This window comes from Thrips palmi, unplaced genomic scaffold (genome assembly GCF_012932325.1).
Source record: "Thrips palmi isolate BJ-2018 unplaced genomic scaffold, TpBJ-2018v1 HiC_scaffold_5, whole genome shotgun sequence".
Lineage (NCBI taxonomy): Eukaryota > Metazoa > Arthropoda > Insecta > Thysanoptera > Thripidae > Thrips > Thrips palmi.
In genome coordinates, this window is record NW_023144632.1 from 144,103 (window position 1) to 169,923 (window position 25,821).

Below are 25,821 nucleotides of genomic sequence, written 5' to 3' on the forward strand. Positions count from 1 at the left end.
GCTGGGTGAAGCACTGCGGGCAGAGCCAACAGTGGAGGCCGGGGACGTCACCTGTCGCAGTCGGTCTATGTCTTCTTGAATATCAGCCAGTTCACTCTCTGAGATACTTTCCACATAGTCCGACATACGACTCTGCTTGGTCGGAAGGTGCCTTTTCTGCGAAAAGGTAAACGGATGTTCTCGAGACGTCATGGCCTGCTCATTTTGCGAAAAGGTAAATTCAGGTTGTGGCAACGTCACGTCTTTCAACCTCGGTTGCTTGGATGGCGACAAAGATATTGCTCTGTTCGGAAAGGAAATTCCATTGTCCGCCGTCGGTGACTTGAACCCGAGTGCTTTGCCAGGCGTTCTGGGTTTATCCACAGCCTCTTTCCCGGTCTTAACGGGTGTCTTTGCCCGTCCCTTGCTCTGCTCCTTCTGTGGTGTCCTGACAGGAGCGCTTAACTTCAGTGGCGTACGTGCTCCTTTGCCGGTGCATTCCCTGGACGGCACTGAAGGTGATTCCCAAATGCTCTTAGATGGTGATTTGAAAATGCCCTTAGATGGTGATTTGGAAATGCCCTTAACTGGTGATTTGGAAATGCCCTTAACTGGACTCTTTTCCCTGGACTCTTTCCTCGGCGCTGTTGTACAGTCTCCCTGGCTCTTGCTTGGCGATTTGCCTCCCTTGCTCTTTTTGGGCGATGTCAGCCCGCCACTTTTCTCTGGTGACTTCCTCAAACTTCCCGACTCTATCCCCGATTGTTGGTTTGGAGAGCCATCACCTGAAGAAGACCCCTCTGGCTGATTTGACAGCAACTGTGAGGCATTAAAGATTGATTCATCTTCTGTCTCCGATTCGTCTGAACGTGACAACCGCCTTTTCCTAAGCTTGGATTTATCCCTCCTTGTTTTAGCTAAATCATCATCCGATGAGTTGTTGCAGTCTTCTTCTATGCCTGACAGTTCTTTGAGGGATGCCGTACATTCAGCAAATGTAGCTGGAAAACATTAGTAGAGATCATAAGAAAAACCATGGTAAAAAAACAAAGAAACTGTTAGCGTGCCGTGGAAAATAAGAGCCGCTCAGACCAGCCAGCGAGCGAGCTAGCTGCACTGTTAAAATTTTTCTGGAAATTCAGACTTTTTTTTTCAGACTTTCCACCTTGAAATTCAGATTTAATAGTCAAAAGCGGATTTTCATTAGATCTAAATTTTGCGACTGCAAAATTTAATTTACCATCGAGGTGATGCGACTCGGCGGCGTTGTGCCGTGGGGGCTCTGGCGGACCATACCCACGTAGATCCAGGAAGCGAAAGAAGGGTTTAAGTCGAGTTGGAACCTTGCTCTTTTTCGTGACTCAAACTTTCTGGTGGGAGACCATTTTCGCGAATGGCATCTAAAAGTTGATGCAGGAGGATTGGACTTGTCTCAGCACACTAAATTTTCAACCAAATTTCCGCCCATGTCTACTTAAAAGACTGATAAGAGGTCACTAATTCAACTTGACTTAACCCCTTCTTCCGCTTCCTGGATCAGTTACCAATCGGATTCCGAGAAATCTACATGACATAAGCGAGTATTAGGTTTGAGTACATACCTTTGAATTTAGAAATATTGAAACCAAAATTGGTTTTCAGACCAGGTGATAAAAAAACTTGGACTCAGGTCTGAAATTACAAGGCAGACCACACTTCAAACCTAACTGTCTACTGAGTACCCACTTACACTCCCGACAAACTAGCGGAACGGTTTTAGTCATCGTCATATTTTGTAAGTCTTTCGAGCTGGGAAGCTGAAATTTTGTACACGGGTGCCCCCACTACTCCTCTCGGGGCCTGCGAAGCGCGTGGCCCGTGCGCCTCCCCTAACGGACGGCACCCACCCCTAAGAGCACAAGGGTGAGAAAAACGATGAAAACGTGCCGTAAAAACCAACTTCACCTTATCGCAGAGTCCAAAGTTTTGGTGTACGAGGTCAAATGAGTCTCCTCTTTCCAACGATGCAAGCGGAATTTAATTTGAACAAACCCACCCCCCGCTGCACTCACCCCCACCCCCTCGAGGGGGTGGATTTCAAGCATGTTCGAATTCCGCTCAAAACAGCGTCGGGGCGTCCCCTGTACCAAGCAATCATGTTTTTTCGAGTTTGCAACCACCCCCGGGTGAATCATCCCCCGGAAAGCCCCACCCCCTTTCGAACACCGGCCGTCCGGGGCCTTTCGGCTTGAGCTAAATGCAACAAAACTCCAGGATGCATTCCTCCAGTGTCCAAGAAGACGTCTCAGCGAAGAAACGCGGTGCCGGACGACTGCAACCCCTGCGGTCGGGGTGTTCGCCCCCTTGCACCCCTGCACGCCCCTGGAGGGGTTGGAAGCCCTCCGACGAGCGGGCTGGTCGAACAAGACATGGGGGAAGCGATCCTGAAGTTTTCAAGACGATCCCACCAACCGTTCGTCTTCCAGAGCGAAAAAAGCGTCACTTACAGTAAAAACCACCCCTCACTTCACCCCCTTCCAGCGACTCACTGAGTGGGGGTAGCAGTCCCAACCAACGTCACATCACTCGGCACAGACCTCATGTCAAAGGCCTCCAAGTTTCAGACTGATGCGACAAAGCATGGGACCGTGGGAGCGACGCAACGATGTGCCTGCCCTCGGCGGCAACGGACGCGTCGACACGACGGGTCCATGCGCCGTACAGATAGGCAAGCCAACTCACCTGGCGGCAGGAGGATTAAAAGCCATTTGGAAGCCTGATTTTGGCCCGCGCGTCACTACGCTTAAGCACTGTATGCAGGGCATGTCTTCCAATACGCCACAGTGGCTAACCAGCCAAAATCAGGCTTTCAAATGGCTTTTAATCAACCGGGTTCCAAGCGTGTTGGCTTGCCTACCTGCACGGCGCATGGGGCCGTCGGGCCGGCGCATCCATTGCTGCCGAGTGCAGGCACATCGTTGCGTCGCTCCCACGGTCCCATGCTTTGTCGCATCAGTCTGAAACTTGGAGGCCTTTGACATGAGGTCTGTGCCGAGTGATGTGACGTTGGTTGGGACTGCTACCTCCACTCAGTGAGTCGCTGGAAGGGGGTGAAGTGAGGGGTGGGTTTTACTGTAAGTGACGCTTTTTTCGCTCTGGAAGACGAACGGTTGGTGGGATCGTCTTGAAAACTTCAGGATCGCTTCCCCCATGTCTTGTTCGACCAGCCCGCTCGTCGGAGGGCTTCCAACCCCTCCAGGAGCGTGCAGGTGTGCAAGGAGGCGAACACCCCTACCGCAGGGGTTGCAGTCGTCCGGCACCGCGTTTCTTCGCTGAGACGTCTTCTTGGACACTGGAGGAATGCATCCTGGAGTTTTGTTGCATTTTGCTCATACCGAAAGGCCCCGGGGCTTTTCGGGGGATGATTCACCCGGGGGTGGTTGCAAACTCGAAAAAACATGATTGCTTGGTACAGGGGACGCCCCGACGCTGTTTTGAGCGAAATTCGAACATGCTCGAAATCCACCCCCTCGAGGGGGTGGGGGTGAGTGCAGCGGGGGGTGGGTTGGTTCAAATTAAATTCCGCTTGCATCGTTGGAAAGAGGAGACTCATTTGACCTCGTACACCAAAACTTTGGACTCTGCGATAAGGTGAAGTTGGTTATTACGGCACGTTTTCATCGTTTTTCTCAGCCTTGTGCACTTAGGGGTTGGTGCCGTCCGTTAGGGGAGGCGCACGGGTCACGCGCTTCGCAGGCCTTGAGAGGAGTAGTGGGGGCACCCGTGTACAAAATTTCAGCTTCCCACCTCGAAAGACTTAGAAAATATGACGATGACTAAACTAAAACCGTTCCGAAAATTTTTGTCGGGAGTGTACAAACGCATGCTTGGCCAAGTACACACTTACAAATGCATGCTTGCAAGTACACACTTACAAACGCGCGTCAAGCATACGTTTGTAAGTGTCTACTTGAAAGCAGGCATTTGTAAGTGTGTACTTGGCCAAGCATGCGTTTGTATGTGTGTACTTGCAAGCACGCATTTGTAAGTGTGAAGGTTTGCAGTGCATGGAACTCTAAAAACTTAAAACAATAAGTCTGACTTTTAAACTGCTCGGTCTGAAAACACATTACAGACTTCTCCGTCCGAAAATTAACACTGAAAGTCAGAACATGCTGATAAGCAATTAAAAATCTCAAATCTTAGTCTGAATTCCCAAGTCAGAGTGGAAAGTCTATAAAAAAAGAAGTCTGAATTTCTAGAATTTTTAACACTGTGCGCAGATAGTTCTCCTCTTGGCTTGGAAAGCAACCGGTACCGTTTGCCACAACACGACTTGCGCTTATCAATGTTCAAAAATATCTTACAGCCGTATTTTAGCAGCGCAACGTCGAACAGATCCCAGGTGAGCCTGTCAGGCTGCACTTGCTTTTTAGCAAGTGCATGAACTCTGCGCGCCATGCTTTTCGGTGGCCAATAGCATTTTCCCATAACTGCTTGTTTACCATTGACTTTGCCAATTCTTCTGCTCTTTGTCCATGATAGTGGCACAGCATCAATATTTCCTTCTTCGTAAAGGAACTCAACGCTGCAAAAGCGCTGCAACGAGGAGAACTATTGAAAGCTAATAGAATAAGGTAAGTTTACGAACAGACACTTTGTCAGGGACGGTATCAAGGCCTCCTCTAATCGACACCTCCTCGACGGTGCTCTCACGCATTTGGTCCGTTCTCGGGCCCGATATACCCCCTAGTTAACTTACGCCACGGCGACGCCCACGGCTCGAGCCCTCTTTACGGGGACGAATTACAGTAAAACTCCCCTCCAAGCTGATGCTGATCAGTCGGGGGACACACCTAGCTTCGAGTGAACGTCCCGATACGTTTAACACATGGTGCAAGGGACGACGATGGACGTTTCGGTGCGCCAGGAGGGCAATAAAATCAGGTGCGGGGGCAATAAATTCCGGTGCAGCCGGGTGCAGCTAGTATTGGCAAAATTTTAAAAAATCATATCTCGGGTACTTCTCGTCCGATCGGCCTGAGATATTGCCCAGCATGTAATCTCATGTAGTACTACATGTGAAAAAAAATTAATCGTAAGTTTTGATGGTTTTGGACTTAGACAAGTCGCAGCGATCTGCGAAGGGACTGGCTTTCACAGCGGAAATAAAAAATTTAGCTTGGAGTGGGTCAGCTTAGAGGGGAGTTTTACTGTAACCCCTTTCTGATTAATCCCCGTCGATGCAAGTTTGCACACCACTAGAGAAGGCTTTGAGACCGTTGCCGTGCTACGTCAAATCGATGTGGCGAAGGTCCACGTCACAATGAAGTCGATGCCACGGCAACAGACTACGTTGTGATTGCTTTATGCTGGGAGGTTACCCTAACGTTTTCTTGCTGCGTAGCTTCAACGTTGTGATGAGGCGTAAGTTCACGTCAAGACAGCAATGCGACACGCTCCCGTCGCAAAATATTGTTTTCTAAGACATTTTTTCTCATTTATTGTCCCTAAGGAACACAACTACCAAGTTTCATCAAAATCCGAGCATTAAATTTGGGGTCTCCGATGATCTGGCATGGAATGCCTCTAGGGGGTGGCAATACGGCACTTTTGGGTGCTCCATGCCGTACCAAGGCCCGGCCCCCCACCCCCGCCCCAGCTGGTGCCTGCCTGTTGCAAGCCCAGCTCACCGCTTCGGAAAACAGTGTTTTTGGACGTTCTGTGGTGGCAAATCAGTCTATTGTAGTCAGTTCCGTAGAAATTTGGTTTTCTATCGATAGAGCACAGAGTCAAAATCACGGAGAATTCATACCAAAGCGAAGTCGCAGCATCTGGCCGTGGCTCGTCAACGTCCCGCTTTGGAAAAAACTCTGCACTTTTCTGACACAAATGAAATATATTCTATGCTCTATCGAAAGAAAACCGCATTTGCGATGGGACTGACTAAAAACAACACTGATATGCCACCACAGAACGTCCGAAAAAAGTGTTTTTGAAAGCGTTGAGCTTCGCCCGCAACAGGACGGCGCCGCGTGGGACGGTGGTGGGTAGCCGGGCCTTGCTAGGGCACGATGCGCTCAAAACTGCCGGGTTCCCACCCCTGCTACGACCCATCGATGTCTACATGCTCATAGAGCAATGGACTAAAGCAATCGAAACCGGACAGGGTTTTTCTAAGTACACTAGGGTAAATCCACTCTGAAAACTCCCAGAGTAAACCACTCTAACCATAGCTGGACCAGTAATTCTAAAAAAGAATCTCTACAAATTCACGCACTTCTGAGTTGGAGTTCTAGAGTGGCATTTGGAGTTTCAGAGTGATATAATCAGAGTTTTTATCTGGCACAATGAGAGACTCTGAGGTTTAGAGTCAACTTGAAAGTGAGCTTGTCTCCAATTAAACATGTTACATTATAATCATGTAAATGTTGTAGGGGTTGTGGGCCCAATTGCGAACCGAATCCGCAATCCATTTTGTGCAACCACCAACGGTTCACGAGATAGTGGAATTTTTTTTTTTCAAAATTTATAAAATTAAAATGTCCCGACTAAATTCCTGTGCAGATGCTGCATATAAACTTTCAACTCTGCAACTCTAAATGAAACTCTAAAACTCTGAATGAAACTCTCAAGCTCTGAATGAAACTGTAAAACTCTAAATGAAATCTCTGACACAAACTCAGAAATTTCAGAGTGGATTTATCGTAGTGTAAAGAGAGACTTACCTCGCCACTGGTGGGGTTTACCGTCGTAACTTCGGAATGCCAAATCTCGCCCATGGCTGCTACGATTATATTCCAAGCACGAGTGCCTTTGTCTCTTCAAAACTCGAAACCACGCGTTACTGTCCGGGCCCGGGCCGTACCCCGTCGGACGTCTGACCAGCAGGGCCGGTGAAGAGTGACTGACTGGCGACTGGCGACTGGTGGCTGGCTGACTGGCGCTGGCGCTGCGTGCGGCTGCGCTGGCGCTGGCTGGCGGCGGCGGCTGGCGGCGGCGGCGCGGGCGGCGGGACGGGTCCTCCTCGTCTGCTCTGCACGGTTGCGGGGTGGGGGGAGGGCGGTGGTGGAGGTGCTGAGTGGCTCTGGGCTCCTGGCGTAGCAGGAGAAGGGGAAATCTCGGGCGGCTGTCGCTCTTCTGGTGGCGCGCGTTCAGCGGGCGCAGGCGCAGCGTATCTGGTGGAGTGGGAATAAACAACATACACTCTAAATTACTATGTAATTTCTCGTGCGCAGCTAAGCATGAAATTGTGCATTGTTGTGCAGCAACCTGTGCGTTTGTGCACAGGTTGTGTATGCTCAATTCTGCGCAAAGCTATGCACGAAAGAATTACGAGGTAGGTGCACGCCAGACCGTGTCTTGTCGTAAAGGCGGGTTCACGAGTCGCTTGCGGCGAGCTGCTCTGCGTTACGGTGAGCTGCTCTGCGCTACGGCAAGGTGCTCGGAATTCGTGCCTGCACACGAGTTTCTTTGCGTTGCGGAGACAGAGCTGCGGAAACGCTAGGCGCGGCTAGGCACGGCTCGGCGACACAACCTCCCCCACCCTGTAGAAACCCTACCCCCACCCCCACTCGCAGGCCGGCCCGCGCTGGCCCGCGCAGTCCCGCGTCGCCCGGCAGCCAGTGGCAGCATCTCCCACTACTCCTGTCCTTGCGTTACGGCGACGTGCTTGCGGAGAATATCAAACGTGTTTGAAAATCAACGCAGGGCTCGTCACCGCAACGCAGCGACCTATGCGCGCAAGGAACTCCTGAACGGCACCGCCTGCGCCCACGCGCTTGATGCGGAGCGCCAACGCGTCGCAGGTCACCGCAACGCAGAGCAGCTCGCCGCAAGCGACTCGTGAACCCGCCTTAACTGGCTTCGCGATGCTGTGCCAGTATCAACAATCCACGCCTAGTGTTTACACCTACCTTGGCCTGCGGCGCTTGCCTGCCATCTGCCTTTGACATCCGTGTACAAATGTGCGTCGAAAACAGCATTTGTCTTGTTCTTTTTTTACTCGTTCTTTACGCACCACACACTAACATGAGAAGCTATGTGAAAGGTACTTGAAATGAACATGAAAGAGAGACGTTTTTAGTGCATTATGAAAAACTGCTTTTCACGTGTCTGTATTTTTTAGAGGCACAGTATTTTCATTCAGTACTAAAAAATCCAGTTAAGGGACAAAAAAAAGCCTTTATTTGAAAAGACGGTTACAAATCTTACAGCAAACTTATCCTTATGGTTCATGCCAAGGCCCTTGCCCTACATTTTTAACTATCCTTCAAGAAATTACACAATTTTAACAGAGGGGCAGTCTTTGTCCGATAATACGGGACCCCAAATTTGATGTTCCGGATTTTGATGAAACTTGCTAAGTTACACAACCGCCATGTTTCGTCAGAATCCGATTCATCAAATTTTGGGTTTGGGATGATTAGGCATTGGAATATGTTTTCGGAGAACGACTTCCATTCCGGGACCATATACAACAGTTCTACTCACGCCGTTCATCGTGAATGAGTGGAAGGCACAACCACTCAGACGATTGAGAATCACTTTTCAAAAGAACGCATTTGCGTACCAAATCTTGAATATGCCATTTGCTTAAGACCGACCTCATTCCCCAGACCTTCTCAATGCCTAGTAGTTTTGACCGTAAGGGCCAATGAAAATAGTTGCTGCTGAATGCAAATTTATATCCAAGAACAAACACTCTGTCTAACAATGTGTCATGCACAATTGAGGTAACTCGGACGACAGCATCATCGGCCGTCTTGAAGAAGGAATCACACTTTCGATCTGTTCGAATTAACATGCCTGGCAATGAAGCCTGGCGGTACACTTTTTTGTCTGTGGACTCGTGCACCATGCGTGAGAGGACAGGCCGAATGACTCCACAAACTCTCATTTTTACAGGTTCAGGTTGCAATAAGTGTCCCTCCTTAATCCTGTTTACAATCTGCTCTAGGCAGCGCCCATGAGCACGCATGCTGTGATTAATGCGACTCAAATATGACTCAAAGGGGAATGCTGAAAAGCTTTCTAAAACGCCATGTTTTTCAGCATCCTTCTTAAGGTGAGTGAGGCTATGGACTTTAATCGCCATGAAGGATTTCCCAAATTTTGATTCGGCATCAGCAACGAAACCGTTCAACAAGCTTTCAGCATCTGTCTGTAGTTTACTCTGTTGAAACAAATCTGAGGACGACAAAATGCGCACCGCACATGAGAGCAACAGAAAATTTCGGTGAGCACCGATTGGCAGATATTTCTTTGTAACAATGATCCCATCGTATAACAAGAAACGGCGCCACTCGGTCGCCTTAAACAATTTATAGCAAGACATTCCTCTGACTCTCCTAGCAAACTCTGAAGGGAAATACTGCTTAAGCTCCTGTTCCATGAATTTTGACAAATCATTTACGACAGCGTCTGTAATGCGGAAAACTACGGATCTTTTTGAAACCACAATAAATTCCCACCAGCGTCTCAGTACGCCCTGGTACAATATATGGAGAGGGTCCATGGGAAACCCAAATATCATGTCCACTCCAAGTTGAGTTAGAGGCGAATCACTGCGTTCTCCTTTCTTACAATGAGTGTGATAATCTATTTGTGCCTTTGATCGAAAAGTTTCATCTGTTCTCAGAGTAGGCCTGCTGCGCCTAATCTCCACGCTGGAAAAATTTGTTCCACCTCTACTTCTACCGACGATAGTGCACCTCTCACACTGGATAAGCGAAGAAGGGCCCTCGCCGTTGACGCATTTCATCCTGCACCTCGCTGGGTAATCTGCAATAAATTTCTGAATCTGAACCTCATACCTGATGCCATCAAATCCTATTCCATTGGCCTGCAAACCCTTTGCTTCTGTGACAAAGTCCTCAAGGAAATCATAAGGGTCTGGATCATTTTTTCCCGCGAAGATTGACACTATGAAAGGGGCACTTGCCTTACTGAATTCTGTGGAACTTAGTCGGCCTAAAATAGGCCAAACTTTACTTTTAACGCTTTTGTAAGGGGATAGACCGTCCCAAAAGAAATCTAAACTAATAGTCTTACAATGAGAAAGATACTCAGCGGTAACGGATCCACGAACTCCGGACTCTATTCCCGAATAGTAAATCTGACCATTTGAGACTTGTTTAAGATATTTATTAACGCCTGTTGACGTTGTGCCCATGATGGACCTACTCAAATGTAAATCAGGGTGCCCATGATCTTGCAGAATTTTCACAATAGCATCCTGGCCTGCCCTCGTTACTCCATGGTCACCAAAACAAATTTGCAGCTTTTTTTCTAGTTCCCTCGCGTCCATAAGGATTTTACACTCTTCCGTCGACCATACAAAATCATCGCTGTGTAGGTCAAATTTATTTCTCCCCGGCTTGACCCTCTTGACCTCTCGACCTAAAGTCGCTTGGCCTTTCGACTCTCCCGATTCACAGTCAGCAATTAAGGTGTCTATTTCATTTTCCAAATCAGATAACTTCCGTTTCTTTCTCTCCTTCTTTACAACCTTCTCAACGTTTTCATCAATCCCAATCTCGGCCTCCATGACCTGGAGACGTTGCCGCTGAAAAAGATGCAGAAAGGTCACATAAGGTCAGGGGTAGCACCTGTGGACCGTCGCGGGCGCTGCCTAAAGCATTTCTCAGGGAGCTTGTTTGAGCATTGGGTTTTGGCGCAAAGTGACAGGGAGAGGGAAGAATACTGTCAATGCCTGGTTGGGACTCTTCATTCTACTCTGGGCGTTAAAATTAGAGCCCCACTCAAGGTTATCGCGATCACTTTCGAGTCGAAGCCAAATATCGCTCACATTTTGCACAGGGGTAATTCTTTTTGGCTGAGCGACAGCGAAGCCTGTTACTCCAGTGGGGTTGAAAAGTTTTTCATGTCTGTCTGTGTGTGTGTGTGTGTGTGTGTGTGTGTCCGCACTACTCCTAAACGGCTCGGCCGATTCTACTGAGATTTTGCAGGGTCATTGGGCATATCCTTGGCTCGCCACACACCAAAATTCAGCTTTCTATCTCAATCCATTCGGTCATATTAGCCAAAAAACACTTTAAAAACGGCAGGAAAAAGACAACTTTTTTGGTACTTTCAACTTTTTGTCAAGTTCAATGTCGTTTTAAATGTTTTAGAGGCTGCTGATAACGAAAATAGAATCCGTTCAGACCTCCGACCGAAAGTTTAGCCCCATTAGTGTAGATTTTGATGACCAAATGCTCTTTTTGAGGGGACCACGCCAATTTCCACGGTCTGCCAAGGAAGGTGTATACGCCAGGCGCGGATTGTCGAAACTGGCGCAGCATCGCGAAGCCTGTTACGACAAGACACAGTTGCGTACACCTACCTTGTATAAAACCAAAAACTTTATGATTTTCATGTCACCGATTAAGCTCAAAATTTGTAAATCGGCGTCATTGGCTGAGCTATAGCGTAGCCTGTTACTCCAGTGCGGTTGAAAAAGTTTGTCTGTCTGTTTGTCTGTTTGTCTGTCTGTCTGTTTGTCTGCGTGTGTGTGTGTGTGTGTGTGTGTGTGTGTGCACTACTCCTCCTGAACGGCTCGGCCGATCTAGCTGAGATTTTGCAGGCTTATTAGGTATGTCCTTTGCTCGGCACACGCGAAATTTCACTATTCTAGCTCACGTGGTTCAGTTTTTATAGCCAAAAAACATCTGAAAAACGGCGAAAAATCAAGTTTTCTGCAGGCAGATCACTTCTGTCTTCAAGAAAGGGGGGCAGGGCCTTAGATCGTGTTATCTGTAGATGAAGCAACTCCATCTAGAATAAAGGGGGCTCTGGGGGAGGCGGAGCCCCCGAGCATGCAACAAGTAAGAAGTAACGGACGATGGACAAGCCAATGCCTGCCGAGGGCAGGCTAAACGCCGCAGGCTAAGGTAGGTACGCCAGGCGTGAATTGGTGGAACAGGCCGCGACACATCGCGAAGCCTGTTACGACAAGACGCGGTCTGGCGTAAACCTACCTTGTTTATGGTCTAGTTGAACACTGCAAAGTAGCTCCGCTCAGAAGAGGGCCGTTCCGGAGAAATTTTTTAATTGACTTTCCAAACTTAGAGCACACTTTTAGTATTATGTCAATATATATATATATTAAATTCGGCTATAAAAAATGAACCAGTTAGCGAAATTTCGCGTGTGCCGAGCCAAGAACATACCCAAATAGTGTGCAAAATCTCACCGAGATCGGCCGAGCCGTTCAGGAGGAGTAGTGCGGACACACAGACAGACAGACAGGCATACAGACAGAAAAAATTTTTCAACACCACTGGAGTAACAGGCTTTGCTATCGCTGAGCCAATAAACATTCTCATAAGAATGTCATCTGCTTCCACGTTAGCGTTAGTTTTAGCGTTTTTTAATATCTTTCTGAGCAGTGTACATTGCCTTAGCCCAGGCCTCTTTACCTAGCCCCAGCCTCCACAGTTCCCGAACCTAGGCAGACCAAACTGTACACACAGCGTCGCACATTTTGCGAGTAATAGCTCAAGCTCAAGGCCCCCCCCCTACCCCCACCCCGGGGGCTCGGATGGAATCGAGATCGGACCACGGGAAGTCCTCGGACGGACGGACGGACGAACGAACGAACGGACGGACCGACGCACAGCATGCATCATACTGTATGCCCGTCCCTCCGTCATTTTTTTAACAAAAAAAATTAACGAGACGGGCCACAAACGGTTTGTCAAAATTAAATTTGCCTCCTTGACCCATGCCCATATCACCGGAACGGCTCGGTTTTGAGCGGAGCTACTTTGTAGTGCTCAGCTAGACCACAAGGTAGGTTTACGCCAGACCGCGTCTTGTAACAGGCAATGGCTTGTTCATCGTCGGCTACTTCCTACCTGTTGCGTGCTGGGGGGCCCCGCCCCCCAAACCCCCCTTCGTTCTAGAAAGGATTGCTCCATCTAAATATAACTCGATCTCGACCCTTGAAACTCTTCAACTTGATGCATGCCCCTCATTCTAGATCCCTTGTAACTTTTTAACTTGTGCGGGCTGGGGGGCTCCGCCCCCCAGACCCCCCTTCTTCAGGCCAAGTGATCTGCCTGCAAAAAACTCGATTTTTCGCCGTTTTTTAGGTGTTTTTTGGCTATAAAACTGAACCAGTTGAGCTAGGATAGTGAAATTTCACGTGTGCCGAGCCAAGGATATGCCCCAAAAGTGTGCAAAATCTCACCGAGATCGGACGAACCGTTCAGGAGGAGTAGTGCGCACACACACACACACACACACACACAGACAGACGGACAGACAGACGGACAGACAGAAAAAACTTTTCAACCCCAATGGAGTAACAGGCTTCGCTATCGCTCAGCAAATAATTGATGCCGATTTACAAATTTTGAGCCAAATCGGTGATATTAAAAACTGAAAGTGTTCGGTTTTATAAAATAATTACCCAAAGTAGTTTCCACCTCCTGGTCCTTACCGAGAAACTTGTTTCTGCTTGTTGACCTAATGAGCGACGCTGACCAATCTCATATCATTGCAGATCATGAAGGAGGCCCAGGCTGGTAGTGACCCTGCAACCAAAAAGTTGTGCATAAGTTATATGAGTTATCCTTTGCCACGCGTGCCAACCGTTGACAAATGCTGGCTGCGGCCAGATGACCAAAACCTGATGATCGAACCTGCCTTGGAGATTAGCGGGATTCCCGTCAGCAAGCCGGTCAGGGCTATCCTTGCTCACTAAAATAACTAATTCTTCAAAATCGGTATTAGTCGAGGATAAGGTACTTTGCGATAGTGAAGAAAAGAAAGACGAAGATGCGGGACCTAAACAAACAAGGTAGGTTTACGCCAGACCGCGTCTTGTCGTAACAGGCTTCGCGATGTCTCGCGGCCTGTTCCTCCAATCCGCGCCTGGCGTACCCACCTTGGCCCGTGGCGCTAGCCTGCCTTCGGCAGGCATTGGCTTGTCCGTCGTCGGTTACTTCTTACGTGTTGCATGGTGGGGGGCTCCGCCCCCCAGACCCACCTTAATTCTTGTCACTTTATAACTTGTCGAGGCTGGGTGGCTACGCCCCCAAGACCCCCCTTTCTTCAAGACAGAGGTGATCTACCTGCCGAAAACTCGATTTTTCACCGTTTTTTAGGTGTTTTTTGGCTATATACACTGATGGACAAAATTGAAGCACCACTTTTTGTTTTCCGAGCCAAATCTGAATGAGCCGGCCGATTCCCGTGAAACTTCGCTCAGTGGTGGTCGAAAGGGTTGTCCACACGTACCCCAAACGGTGGGACCACGGGTCGCAGGGGGTGGCATCAAAAGGGCGTAAAGTGCCGCGGGGCAGAAACGGCCGCTGGGTTAAAAAAAATGAATCGCGTATAACACACTTTCGGTGAGGGTATGGGGTCCTGCACCTCAGGATGCGTTTAGAGGGACGTCCTCAAAGCATCCCCGCGAAAAAATCCGCTACCGAAAGCTTCATCCCCTTAGAATCCACCCCTAGACGCAAGGACGGTTACTTAGGCCCCAGGGTGTGCCCCACTGCTGAGAATGGGCTTTCGTGGCGTCAGGTACCCCGTTTGGTGTCCCCAAACCCTCAAGAGAGGGCGAGAAATTTGGATCAACCCCCACCCCTTTACGGGGGTGGGGGTAGTTAGGCCCTTCTGGATTTTGGTTCAAAGGGGTGGAAAAAACAGCGGCAAATGTTGAGAAATGATTGATGGGGCACAGTACCCCAGACTAACGCACAAACCCGAGTTAAACACCGCGCACGCAGCAGCACCGTCAAAAACCACCCCCACCCCCTGTGTGGACTTAGGCCCCACCGACGTGGTCCTGGCGTGCGGCACTGATGCAGCACGGCAGGGGAGGCCTGCAGGCATCACATCGAGTCCATCCCGCAGCATCGCAGCCCTGGGGAACGCCTTTGGGGCCCCAAAATGATGAGGGGTTGAAAAATCAACCCCCATGTTCGGAAGGGTGCACAGGGTGAACCCGTGGGCGGAAAATTTTGATCAGGGTGGCAAAGTGACAGGAGACCCTCCACGGCCGCAAAGGCCCACACCTGCAACGCGTACCGGAAGGGTTCAAGTCGGCCCTGAGGTGCAGGACCCCATACCCTCACCGAAAGTGTGTTATACGCGATTCATTTTTTTTAACCCAGCGGCCGTTTCTGCCCCGCGGCACTTTACGCCTTTTTGACGCCATCCCCTGCGACCCGTGGTCCCACCGTTTGGGGTACGTGTGGACAATCCTTTCGACCACCACTGAGCGAAGTTTCACGGGAATCGGCCGGCTCATTCAGATTTGGCTCGGAAAACAAAAAGTGGTGCTTCAATTTTGTCCATCAGTGTAAACTGAACCAGTTGAGCTAGGACGATAAAATTTCGCGTGTGCCGCGCCAAGGACATACCCAAAAAGTGTGCTAAATCTCACCGAGATCGGCAGAGCCGTTCAGGAGGGGTAGTGCGGACACACACACACACACACACACACACACACACACACACACACACACACACACAGACAGACAGACAGACAGGAAAAACTTTTCAACCCCACTGGCGAGTAACAAGCTTCGCCTTCGCTCAGCCAATAAGGGTTTGTTATGTTACCCCCACCGCCGCATCTTCTTCCTATCGCAAAATACCTCATTTAACCCGCTAACCTCTCCCAGCCGCACTGCTGCCAGTCACTTGCCAGTCAGCCCCAACATGCCGGCCCCGGCAGAAGTCTCGGCTGGGCAGCGTCCGCGCGGCTCGAGCGTCTACCCACCGAGCGTCTTTGTCGCCCCGGGGCAGCACCCAGGGCGGGATCCTGTGTTGCTCAACCCTCTGTCCCGCGGCCTGCAGCTTGTGTAAACGTATCCCCTTTGATGCTGTCCTCGGATGAGTCCCCCCCCGGATGTGCCTCGGGGAGTGACCTTGTCTGCGTGTGAGGACAACGTCTTCGCGGTTCCATGAAAGTGCGGTCTCCATTTTAGGGGGCTTGTCTTGCCACCGTTGTGGCGCTGTTGGCTGTGCTCGTCTGTATCGGCAACCAGAGTCCATAATTACCCATGGCAACTATTGGTTTGAAGAGAACTGCGCACCGTACCGCTGCACCACTGAAGGGTGGCTGGGAAGAAGTGACTGTTAAGGGAGCGAAAACGATGCTTGCTCAAGGTAACGCTCCTGCCTTGCCTAACCTCCCAGGACCTCAGCACTACCGTCAAAACCAGCCTAGTTGTGAAAGTGTTGGTCTGCTCGCATGCAACAGCAAGACAACAAAAACCTTTTTGCATGAAGAGTCGTTGCACGCTGATCTTGTCGCAAGCTCTCAGACAGAATGAAGACAAAAAAATTGATGAAAAATGAAACATATTTTCGGAGACCTCCTTAGCTTGTGCCGTGTGGCAACAAACCTTTAGACCCCAAATAAGACCTGGCCTCGTGGTGGACCCACATGAACCCAAATGGACCCCAGAAGACCCAACAGGACCGAAATGGACCGAAATGGACCGAAATGGACCTTAATGGACCCAAGAGGACCCACATAAACCAAAAATGGACCCAAAAGGTTCTAACTGGATTGACCAAAAAAGACCCGGATAAGTCGACCCAAATGGACCCGAACTGGACGCAAATGGACTGAATAGGAATGAATGGGTTGGCTGTGGCTGGGCACGATGCCGACGCCCTTCACGCTGCTGAGAGAGGACCACCACAGGTACAGGCTGCACGAGAAAACGCTGCCTGGAGCTGCACTGGACAATGCTGCACTAGAAAATGCTAATGAAACATTTGTGATCATTTTTATGGGCCTAGGATGGTTTTTTGGCGGCGTCTCCGCAGCGGTCTCTGCGGAGGAAAAGGCCGAGCAAGGTTGACTGGAGTTAAAACAGAAAACGGTCCCAACATAATTGACCTTGCAAAAGAAGAAAATAATAATGAAATCTTTCTGACTCAAAGGAAAGCCCTAGAGTGGCACAACAAACTTCTGTCAGACACCTCATGAACCAAAGCAAGATATAAAGCTGTTGTTGTGAAAAGCACCGCTGCCCAAAAGAAAACGTTTGCCACTCCATCAACCACTTCGAAGCGCTGCCGGCCGGCCGCCACTAAGAGAAGCTCAAGGTGGTTAAGGCAGAATTTTGCCGTGGTGGCCACTGGAGTGGCTCGCCCGCGTCGGACAGGCCGTGGTCCTCACCCCTTTAAAGGGAAAGCACTTGCAGCTGCTTTACAGAGTTCAAGAAACAGAGTTGCATCAACATCAGTCCTCCAAGCTACTTTTTTTTTAAAAATTTCAGTAAGAAAAGAAGGTCTTGGTGGTACCGCACTACGGCAGTAAGACCAAAGCTGTTTGTTAGGTGGACCGAACTCCTTGGACTCCAGGCACGGGGAGTTTGTGAAACACCTCTTCAACCAAAGTCAACGCCGAGCAGCAGAAACAGATTTTGGGACGTAGCACCATGGCGCTCCTTGCTCCACAAGAAAAAAAAGTGTTGGTAAATGGAGGCCGGACTGGCTCAAAAAAGCCCGACACATCAGTTCGAAGAAGGTCCTACTTCTGCTGTCAAATATGGAGAGATTTGATGTGGAAATATAACATTTACAATTTAACTCAATAGGAGTACGTGAGTGTAGTTCACGGCATGGAGCATGACGAAGCAGGTCACCACACTGCTGGGCCGCACGTCCTGGGAATGGAGCATAAAGAACGCATCCAAATTTCACCTCTCATTCATCCATTTCATCAAGGCAGGCGACAAGATCACGATATAATTGTTAGGAGTTAGGGAATGAGTAATTGAAATTGTACTCAGCAGCGCATAAAGCAGAGGTGCCAGCGCTGAGAGGCGCGCGGGCCGCACACTGCTCGGCTCGACTCGGCCACGGCCACCCTCTCGGCTGGACTCGACTCGTCAATCGCCGCCAGCCGGCGTGGCGTGGCGGAGCGGAGACCGGCCGAGGTTCTTCTCGCTTGGTCGTTTTGTCGCAATTTTGACGTTTGTTGGGTATGGAGCAGTGCACACAGATCAAATCTGATTTTTTGCCAGAAACGAGACTCCAAATGATCCCAACCCAAAGCTCCCATTTTATCACATTATTCTGAATACTGTAGCATCAACAGCGCCAATGTGGAGGCAGTAGCGTTGGTGTCAACGCTATCTGGCCGCCACTGCAGCCGCCCGAACGAGACCCGAACGCCAGCCGAGCGTCTTAGGGGACTGTGTGTGGCCCGCTGGCACCTCTGGCATTAAGTGTTATTGAAACGTTTTGCTCTAAGATCAGTGGCCAGGGAAAACAATCAGACTCTCGTCAGCATACTTCAGAAAACTTGTGCAAGATGAAGTAAGATATCGTCCTGGCACGCACGCCAAGAAAGCATGGCGACCGGTGGGTCAGAGAAACTAAGAGAAAGTAGAAACCATATCGGAGACCGATTATTCCCCTTGATAACTTGGTTTAGAGGACTTCGCACCGTACCACGGCACAACTGCAAGGTGGCTGGGAAGAAGTGACTGTTCAGAAGGGAACGAACACGATGCTTGCTTCAGGCAACGCTCCTACCTTGCCTAACCTCCAGGACCTCAGCACAACCGTCAAAACCAGCCTAGTTGGTGGCATGGAGCATGACAAAGCTGATATCGAACTGATACGTCCGCCAGTGCATGGCAGCGAGCGCCCAGGAGATCGTGGCCGTGGCAGTGTCAACAGTCCACATGACATCTGATTCCATAGAGTTGTCGTAGAACCTATTCGCAGAACCAGCTCGGGCAGCGTTTAATTCCCATCAGGCCCCGCAGCCACTGCCAGCGTGGGCCATGCCCGCCATGCCTGCCATGCCAGCCGCGCCACTAACCCTGGGCCCGGAGCTGTTCCCTCGCCTGCCGCCCCAGCCGCAGCCCCAGCCCGCCTGTGCGCTCAAGGGCGTGCAGTGCCGGCTGACGGGCGAAAAGATCCCAATGTCTGCGAAAATTTTGAGCAGCATCCCAGCGAACAATATCTGCTCCATCTTCAAGTAGGCCTTTTTGAATCATTTAATAACCGTCTGTGGCCGCTCTGAGATCGAAAACTGAAGGGTTCCTGGACGCATCATGCTATCCAGGAAGTCGAAGAGGCCCCAGATGCGAGCAGTGGGCGCGAAGGCCATATGACACTGCCGAAAACCCGCCAGGGAGTGAGAATTCCTCTCCGCTTCTCGCCCCCTCTTCCAGACGCCTTCACCCCTTCCTTGTCCCTTCATCGATACCTTCTTGAAAGAAAGGCTAAGTGGTTGCGGCCCGTTCGAGAAACACTCAGTTCCTGCTGATATCCTTTCCGAGTCTTTCTTAAACGGGTCGCTACGACTGAGTCTTTCTTACAAGTGGGTATCGCCTTGAAAAGCCCCGAAGGTAGGCAAGGCAATACAACGACGCAACATAACGAAGACATTTCTATTATGTAGCTCCTTACAACCTTTAGAAGAGGTTCCATTGGCACCCTCTAAGTCAAAGTGCAACGGAAAAGATCTTTGAGTGGCTAAGAGCCGGCATGAAGCCTGCTCAGGTCAGAAATCTGCTGAAAACGCAGAAAACGCCTGGTAAACATACCGATCCATCTTGAGACTGCCTTTTTCTATTGCTGTGATGGCCCGATGATTGACCATCTGGATATTTGCACTGCTTTCCTGCATATAGAGAACTATCTGAGGCTACCTGGGCCCGCGAGTGCACCCCTGCCAGCGCACGTAATTGTATGCAAACCTTACGCTCTCCCTTCCTCGCTCCCTTTGATCTTCCCGGCTTTCTCGTGGGCTTCTTGCTTGCCCACAAACTTTTGTTAAGCGGTCACACTTCACCGGTAATTGGTTCTTTGAAAATATACAAAACAGTCAACAAAAAAGTGCCGGCATGCAGAAAAATGCCAAATTGGTAACACCCAAGAAGACAAACTTCCCATCTGATGCAAAACTGCAGTCGCGCGACCCAGAGCCGCAGACCCACAGCCAGCAGGGCTCGCATGACGCCGCCGTCTGCTACTGTAGGTAGACAAGGCGGGCGGGCCGCAAAAGTTGGGCGTCCAGACGTTCCCTTCTGTGTTGAGGAGTACTGTCGTCATTTCTGTGATAAAAACTCTACGTGGCTCCTGAAATCCTGTGTGGGGGATGGTCCCTTGATTAGTGGCCCAGTGGTGACCGGATGAACCGAAGGCTGGAGATAGACCGCGCCGATGGCACCAAGAGAACACTACCTCTGTTTACGTTATCACCATCGAAGTGGGCCAATACATCCTCTTTGGGGGAATAGACAAACACCCAGTCGAGTCAGGTTGTCGAATGAAGCATCACGCAGCTCACATCTTCTCCAACTCACACGTGGGCTCCCCAATCTCCGGCTGGCTAAGTCCCCTGACAGGCACTGCGTAAATTAACAATAATTTATTACAGTGAATCAATCGACCGATCTGTCCGTACCGATCGTCATCCTGATCTCCCGCATCCGCACATCCGGCATTCTCCTTTTGGAGGACGGGAAGGGGAGAAAACAGCTGCAGCATATCTTGCCTGCTCTCTCGTATGAGTCACCGCTCTCTTGCGAAAACAAAGCGACTCCCCCAAACGCTCTAAATCTGCTGCAAAAAGATCATGCTCCAATCTTTCATCGGAACCACGAGTGAGTCACCGCTCTCTTGCGGTCAGGTTCAAATTGGAAGCCTTAGTGAAGAAAGTTTATTGGTTTCGAAACGTTTTGAAGAGAAATCAAAGCGACTCCCCCAAGAAAGAACCTGTTCGACAAGCTTAAGCAGTTTGAGGTCACGCTTTAACAGTCTTCAATTTAAATTTTTATTCACCAATATATTTTTTATCAAAACTGAAATTTCTCGACAAAAAATACGAGCCAATGGATTCTTTGCTCGAGAGCACAATATAAAAAGAAAGAAAAATTGATGGGAGTGTGTTAGAATGTAACGAAAAACTTCGGGGCCCACGCCGCATCCACGTCGCATCATGCTGCCCGAGTCCTCTACATGAGACATCTGACTAGTGTGGATTGTAACATATGGCCTACTGGAATAAGTGCTGCTGCTGCAGCGTGTGGCTTCAAGAGTCGCTTATCTGTATATCTGTGTATCAACGCCTTCCAGGAAACACTTCTGTAAATGCCAGCTCTCGTCCCCGCGAACCGTGCTGCCTGGGACCGCCAAAGCAGCCCATCCGCGTCGACCACGAGCTCGGCGGCGGCCAGCCCGCACAGCGTGCGCGACGCAGCAAGGCAACTACGACAACGCCGCTGAGCACCAGACCACGCCGTCCGAAACAGCGAATTTGGCTTTAAAGCACATGCCCGGCTGCGAGCAGTTATTCTCTTGGATCACACAACAGAAGGCCCATCAATAAAATGGCCACAACTAACCAACAAAAAGCAACAAAATCATAGATACGGCTTTCTGGACCTTTTTTTTTGCTCTAAAAATATTTTTTCCCCTAAAAGTGTTAAAAAATGGACCAAAAATCGAATTTTCGTTTAATTGGCCGGGTCTTTGCCGGGTCTCGGCCGGGTCTCGGCCGGGTCTCGGCCGGGTCGGGGCCGGGTCTCGGCCAAGTCGGGACCGGGTCGGGGTCGGATCGGGGCCTATGGGCCGGGACCCAACGGGTCCCACCGGGTCCCACCGGGTCCCACCGGGTCCCACCGGGTCCCACCGGGTCCCACCGGGTCCCACGGTCCCACCGTGTCCCACCGGGTCCGAAAGGGATCTGCCGGGTCCCTCTGGGCCCCACTTGGGTCCAACCGAAAACCGCCGGGTGCGACCCGGTGAGACCCGGTGGGATCCGGTGGGACCCGGTGGGACCCATTGGAACCTGATACCGGGTGAGACCGAGTGACACTGAGACCCGGACGGGCCCGGTCGGACCCAGTGGGTCCCAGTGGGACCAGGTGGGACCGGGTGCGACCCTGTGAGTAGTTCGGACGTAGTTCGGAGAGTGTCCGCCAGAGCTGCCACTTTTGCTTTGCGGAGCGAATAATCGAACACCGAGCGAGATGAGCGACGGTAACCGGGGAGCGTCGCAAATCACCGCCCCAAGAGCAGAGCCTCGGCGGAGCCCGCAGTGCAGTAAAATGTCCCAAAACGTGAACCGCGTGATTACGCTGCTCGGACGGCGTGCTTTTGGCATGCTTCTGGCCTGCAGGGAGTTGAGCCGCTCGGCGAAGAAGAAGAAATATCATTGAGAAAACTTGTGCAAGACGAAGTAGGATATCAACCTGGCACGCACGCCAAGAAAGCATGGTGAACGGCGGCTCAGAGGAAGTGAGAGAAAGTAAAAATAATATCGGAGACCAGTTATTACCCATGATAACTTGGTTTGAAGAACTTCGCACCGTGCAACGCCACCATTGTAGGGTGGCTGGAAAGAAGTGACTGTCTCAGAAGAGAGCGAACACGAACACTTCAGTTAACGCTCCTACCTCGCCTTACTTCCAGGACCTCAGCACAACCGTCAAAACCAGCCTAGTTGACGGCATGGAGCATGACGAAGCTGATAACACACTGATCCCTCCGCCAGGCAGCGCTTATTCCCATCAGCCCCCGCAGCCACTGCCAGCGTGGGCCATGCCTGCCATGCCTGCCATGCCGGCCGTGCCACTCACCCTGGGCCTGGAGCTGTTCCCTCGCCTGCCGCCCCAACCACAGCACCAGCCCGCCTGTGCGCTCAAGGGCGTGCAGTACCGGCTGACGGGCGAAAAGATGCAAAAGTGCTTCAATTTCCATGTTGTACTCACAGATTGCCATCACACGTGTTTTTAACGCGAATTAACCAGCCTTTTTCTCTATCTTCAAATACTTTCAAAATGACAGATGCTAGAATCCACATTTTTCTAATGAGCAGTTTGAAGCGCTGATACTGTGCCTCAGGCATCGGTGTTCCACACTTCACTGGTGTAGCAGTGCAGTTGCGAAGCGACAAACCCAGGAACTCATTCACCAAAACGAAGTCGTTTTCCTATAGCTCGTGTAGCTGCTCCGAACTTAAAGCGACCCCCTTTTCAGCATCCTCATTGTCACTAATTTTGCATCTCTTAGCATCTTCTAGCCTTAAAAAAAAGGTTTCTGCTTTTAAGGTGGCCCGGCGCCATTCCCACCGCACTCTCCTCGACCAATATCACACCCATCTTTTGAGCCAACCCTGAACCTAACATGTGACCAGCGCTAAAGAGCTGGTCACAGTCAAGGAAGCAGAATCAGACTTTTGGACGCAGCACCATGGCGCTCCTTGCTCCACAAGAAAAACAGTGTTGGTAAATGGAGGCCGGAGTGGCTCAGAGAAGCCCGACACATCAGTTCGAAGAAGGTCCTACCTCTTCTGTCAAATATGGAGAGATTTGATGTGGAAATAAAACATTTACAATTTAACTCAATAGGGGTATGGGAGTCACTTCCAGAACGCGCCTTTCGGATAATTCCCCGAGCCAGCTTAACCTCTTTTCGGTTACAAAGAAGTGGACTAAACCACGTTGTGTCAGATTCTGTCAGGCTTTCTCTGAATCCTTAACCAATGCTAGCCAGGAAGTCGAAAAGGCCTCAGATGCGAGCAGTGGGCGCGAAGGCCAAATGAAACTGCTCCATCTTCAAGTAGGCCTTTTTGAATCATTTAATAACCGTCTGTGGCCGCTCTGAGATCGAAAACTGAAGGGTTCCTGGACGCATCATGCTATCCAGGAAGTCGAAGAGGCCCCAGATGCGAGCAGTGGGCGCGAAGGCCATATGACACTGCCGAAAACCCGCCAGGGAGTGAGAATTCCTCTCCGCTTCTCGCCCCCTCTTCCAGACGCCTTCACCCCTTCCTTGTCCCTTCATCGATACCTTCTTGAAAGAAAGGCTAAGTGGTTGCGGCCCGTTCGAGAAACACTCAGTTCCTGCTGATATCCTTTCCGAGTCTTTCTTAAACGGGTCGCTACGACTGAGTCTTTCTTACAAGTGGGTATCGCCTTGAAAAGCCCCGAAGGTAGGCAAGGCAATACAACGACGCAACATAACGAAGACATTTCTATTATGTAGCTCCTTACAACCTTTAGAAGAGGTTCCATTGGCACCCTCTAAGTCAAAGTGCAACGGAAAAGATCTTTGAGTGGCTAAGAGCCGGCATGAAGCCTGCTCAGGTCAGAAATCTGCTGAAAACGCAGAAAACGCCTGGTAAACATACCGATCCATCTTGAGACTGCCTTTTTCTATTGCTGTGATGGCCCGATGATTGACCATCTGGATATTTGCACTGCTTTCCTGCATATAGAGAACTATCTGAGGCTACCTGGGCCCGCGAGTGCACCCCTGCCAGCGCACGTAATTGTATGCAAACCTTACGCTCTCCCTTCCTCGCTCCCTTTGATCTTCCCGGCTTTCTCGTGGGCTTCTTGCTTGCCCACAAACTTTTGTTAAGCGGTCACACTTCACCGGTAATTGGTTCTTTGAAAATATACAAAACAGTCAACAAAAAAGTGCCGGCATGCAGAAAAATGCCAAATTGGTAACACCCAAGAAGACAAACTTCCCATCTGATGCAAAACTGCAGTCGCGCGACCCAGAGCCGCAGACCCACAGCCAGCAGGGCTCGCATGACGCCGCCGTCTGCTACTGTAGGTAGACAAGGCGGGCGGGCCGCAAAAGTTGGGCGTCCAGACGTTCCCTTCTGTGTTGAGGAGTACTGTCGTCATTTCTGTGATAAAAACTCTACGTGGCTCCTGAAATCCTGTGTGGGGGATGGTCCCTTGATTAGTGGCCCAGTGGTGACCGGATGAACCGAAGGCTGGAGATAGACCGCGCCGATGGCACCAAGAGAACACTACCTCTGTTTACGTTATCACCATCGAAGTGGGCCAATACATCCTCTTTGGGGGAATAGACAAACACCCAGTCGAGTCAGGTTGTCGAATGAAGCATCACGCAGCTCACATCTTCTCCAACTCACACGTGGGCTCCCCAATCTCCGGCTGGCTAAGTCCCCTGACAGGCACTGCGTAAATTAACAATAATTTATTACAGTGAATCAATCGACCGATCTGTCCGTACCGATCGTCATCCTGATCTCCCGCATCCGCACATCCGGCATTCTCCTTTTTGGAGGACGGGAAGGGGAGAAAACAGCTGCAGCATATCTTGCCTGCTCTCTCGTATGAGTCACCGCTCTCTTGCGAAAACAAAGCGACTCCCCCAAACGCTCTAAATCTGCTGCAAAAAGATCATGCTCCAATCTTTCATCGGAACCACGAGTGAGTCACCGCTCTCTTGCGGTCAGGTTCAAATTGGAAGCCTTAGTGAAGAAAGTTTATTGGTTTCGAAACGTTTTGAAGAGAAATCAAAGCGACTCCCCCAAGAAAGAACCTGTTCGACAAGCTTAAGCAGTTTGAGGTCACGCTTTAACAGTCTTCAATTTAAATTTTTATTCACCAATATATTTTTTATCAAAACTGAAATTTCTCGACAAAAAATACGAGCCAATGGATTCTTTGCTCGAGAGCACAATATAAAAAGAAAGAAAAATTGATGGGAGTGTGTTAGAATGTAACGAAAAACTTCGGGGCCCACGCCGCATCCACGTCGCATCATGCTGCCCGAGTCCTCTACATGAGACATCTGACTAGTGTGGATTGTAACATATGGCCTACTGGAATAAGTGCTGCTGCTGCAGCGTGTGGCTTCAAGAGTCGCTTATCTGTATATCTGTGTATCAACGCCTTCCAGGAAACACTTCTGTAAATGCCAGCTCTCGTCCCCGCGAACCGTGCTGCCTGGGACCGCCAAAGCAGCCCATCCGCGTCGACCACGAGCTCGGCGGCGGCCAGCCCGCACAGCGTGCGCGACGCAGCAAGGCAACTACGACAACGCCGCTGAGCACCAGACCACGCCGTCCGAAACAGCGAATTTGGCTTTAAAGCA

The 25,821-nt window shown here is 50.3% G+C and overlaps 1 protein-coding gene across 1 annotated transcript in view; it reads right to left on the minus strand.

Annotated features, from left to right (window-relative positions):
• LOC117650691 (neurofilament heavy polypeptide-like) overlaps nucleotides 1-6,827 on the minus strand; it is a 25,108-nt gene extending 18,281 nt beyond the window's left edge. Inside the window, exons 1-3 of the mRNA XM_034394270.1 lie at nucleotides 6,687-6,827; nucleotides 4,326-4,557; nucleotides 15-980 (exon numbers count right to left, since the gene is read on the minus strand). Coding sequence (XP_034250161.1) covers nucleotides 15-980; nucleotides 4,326-4,557; nucleotides 6,687-6,740 — 1,252 coding nt within the window. The 5' untranslated portion in view covers nucleotides 6,741-6,827. The remainder of the gene's footprint in view (nucleotides 1-14; nucleotides 981-4,325; nucleotides 4,558-6,686) is intronic.
• Nucleotides 6,828-25,821: the final 18,994 nt, after the last annotated feature.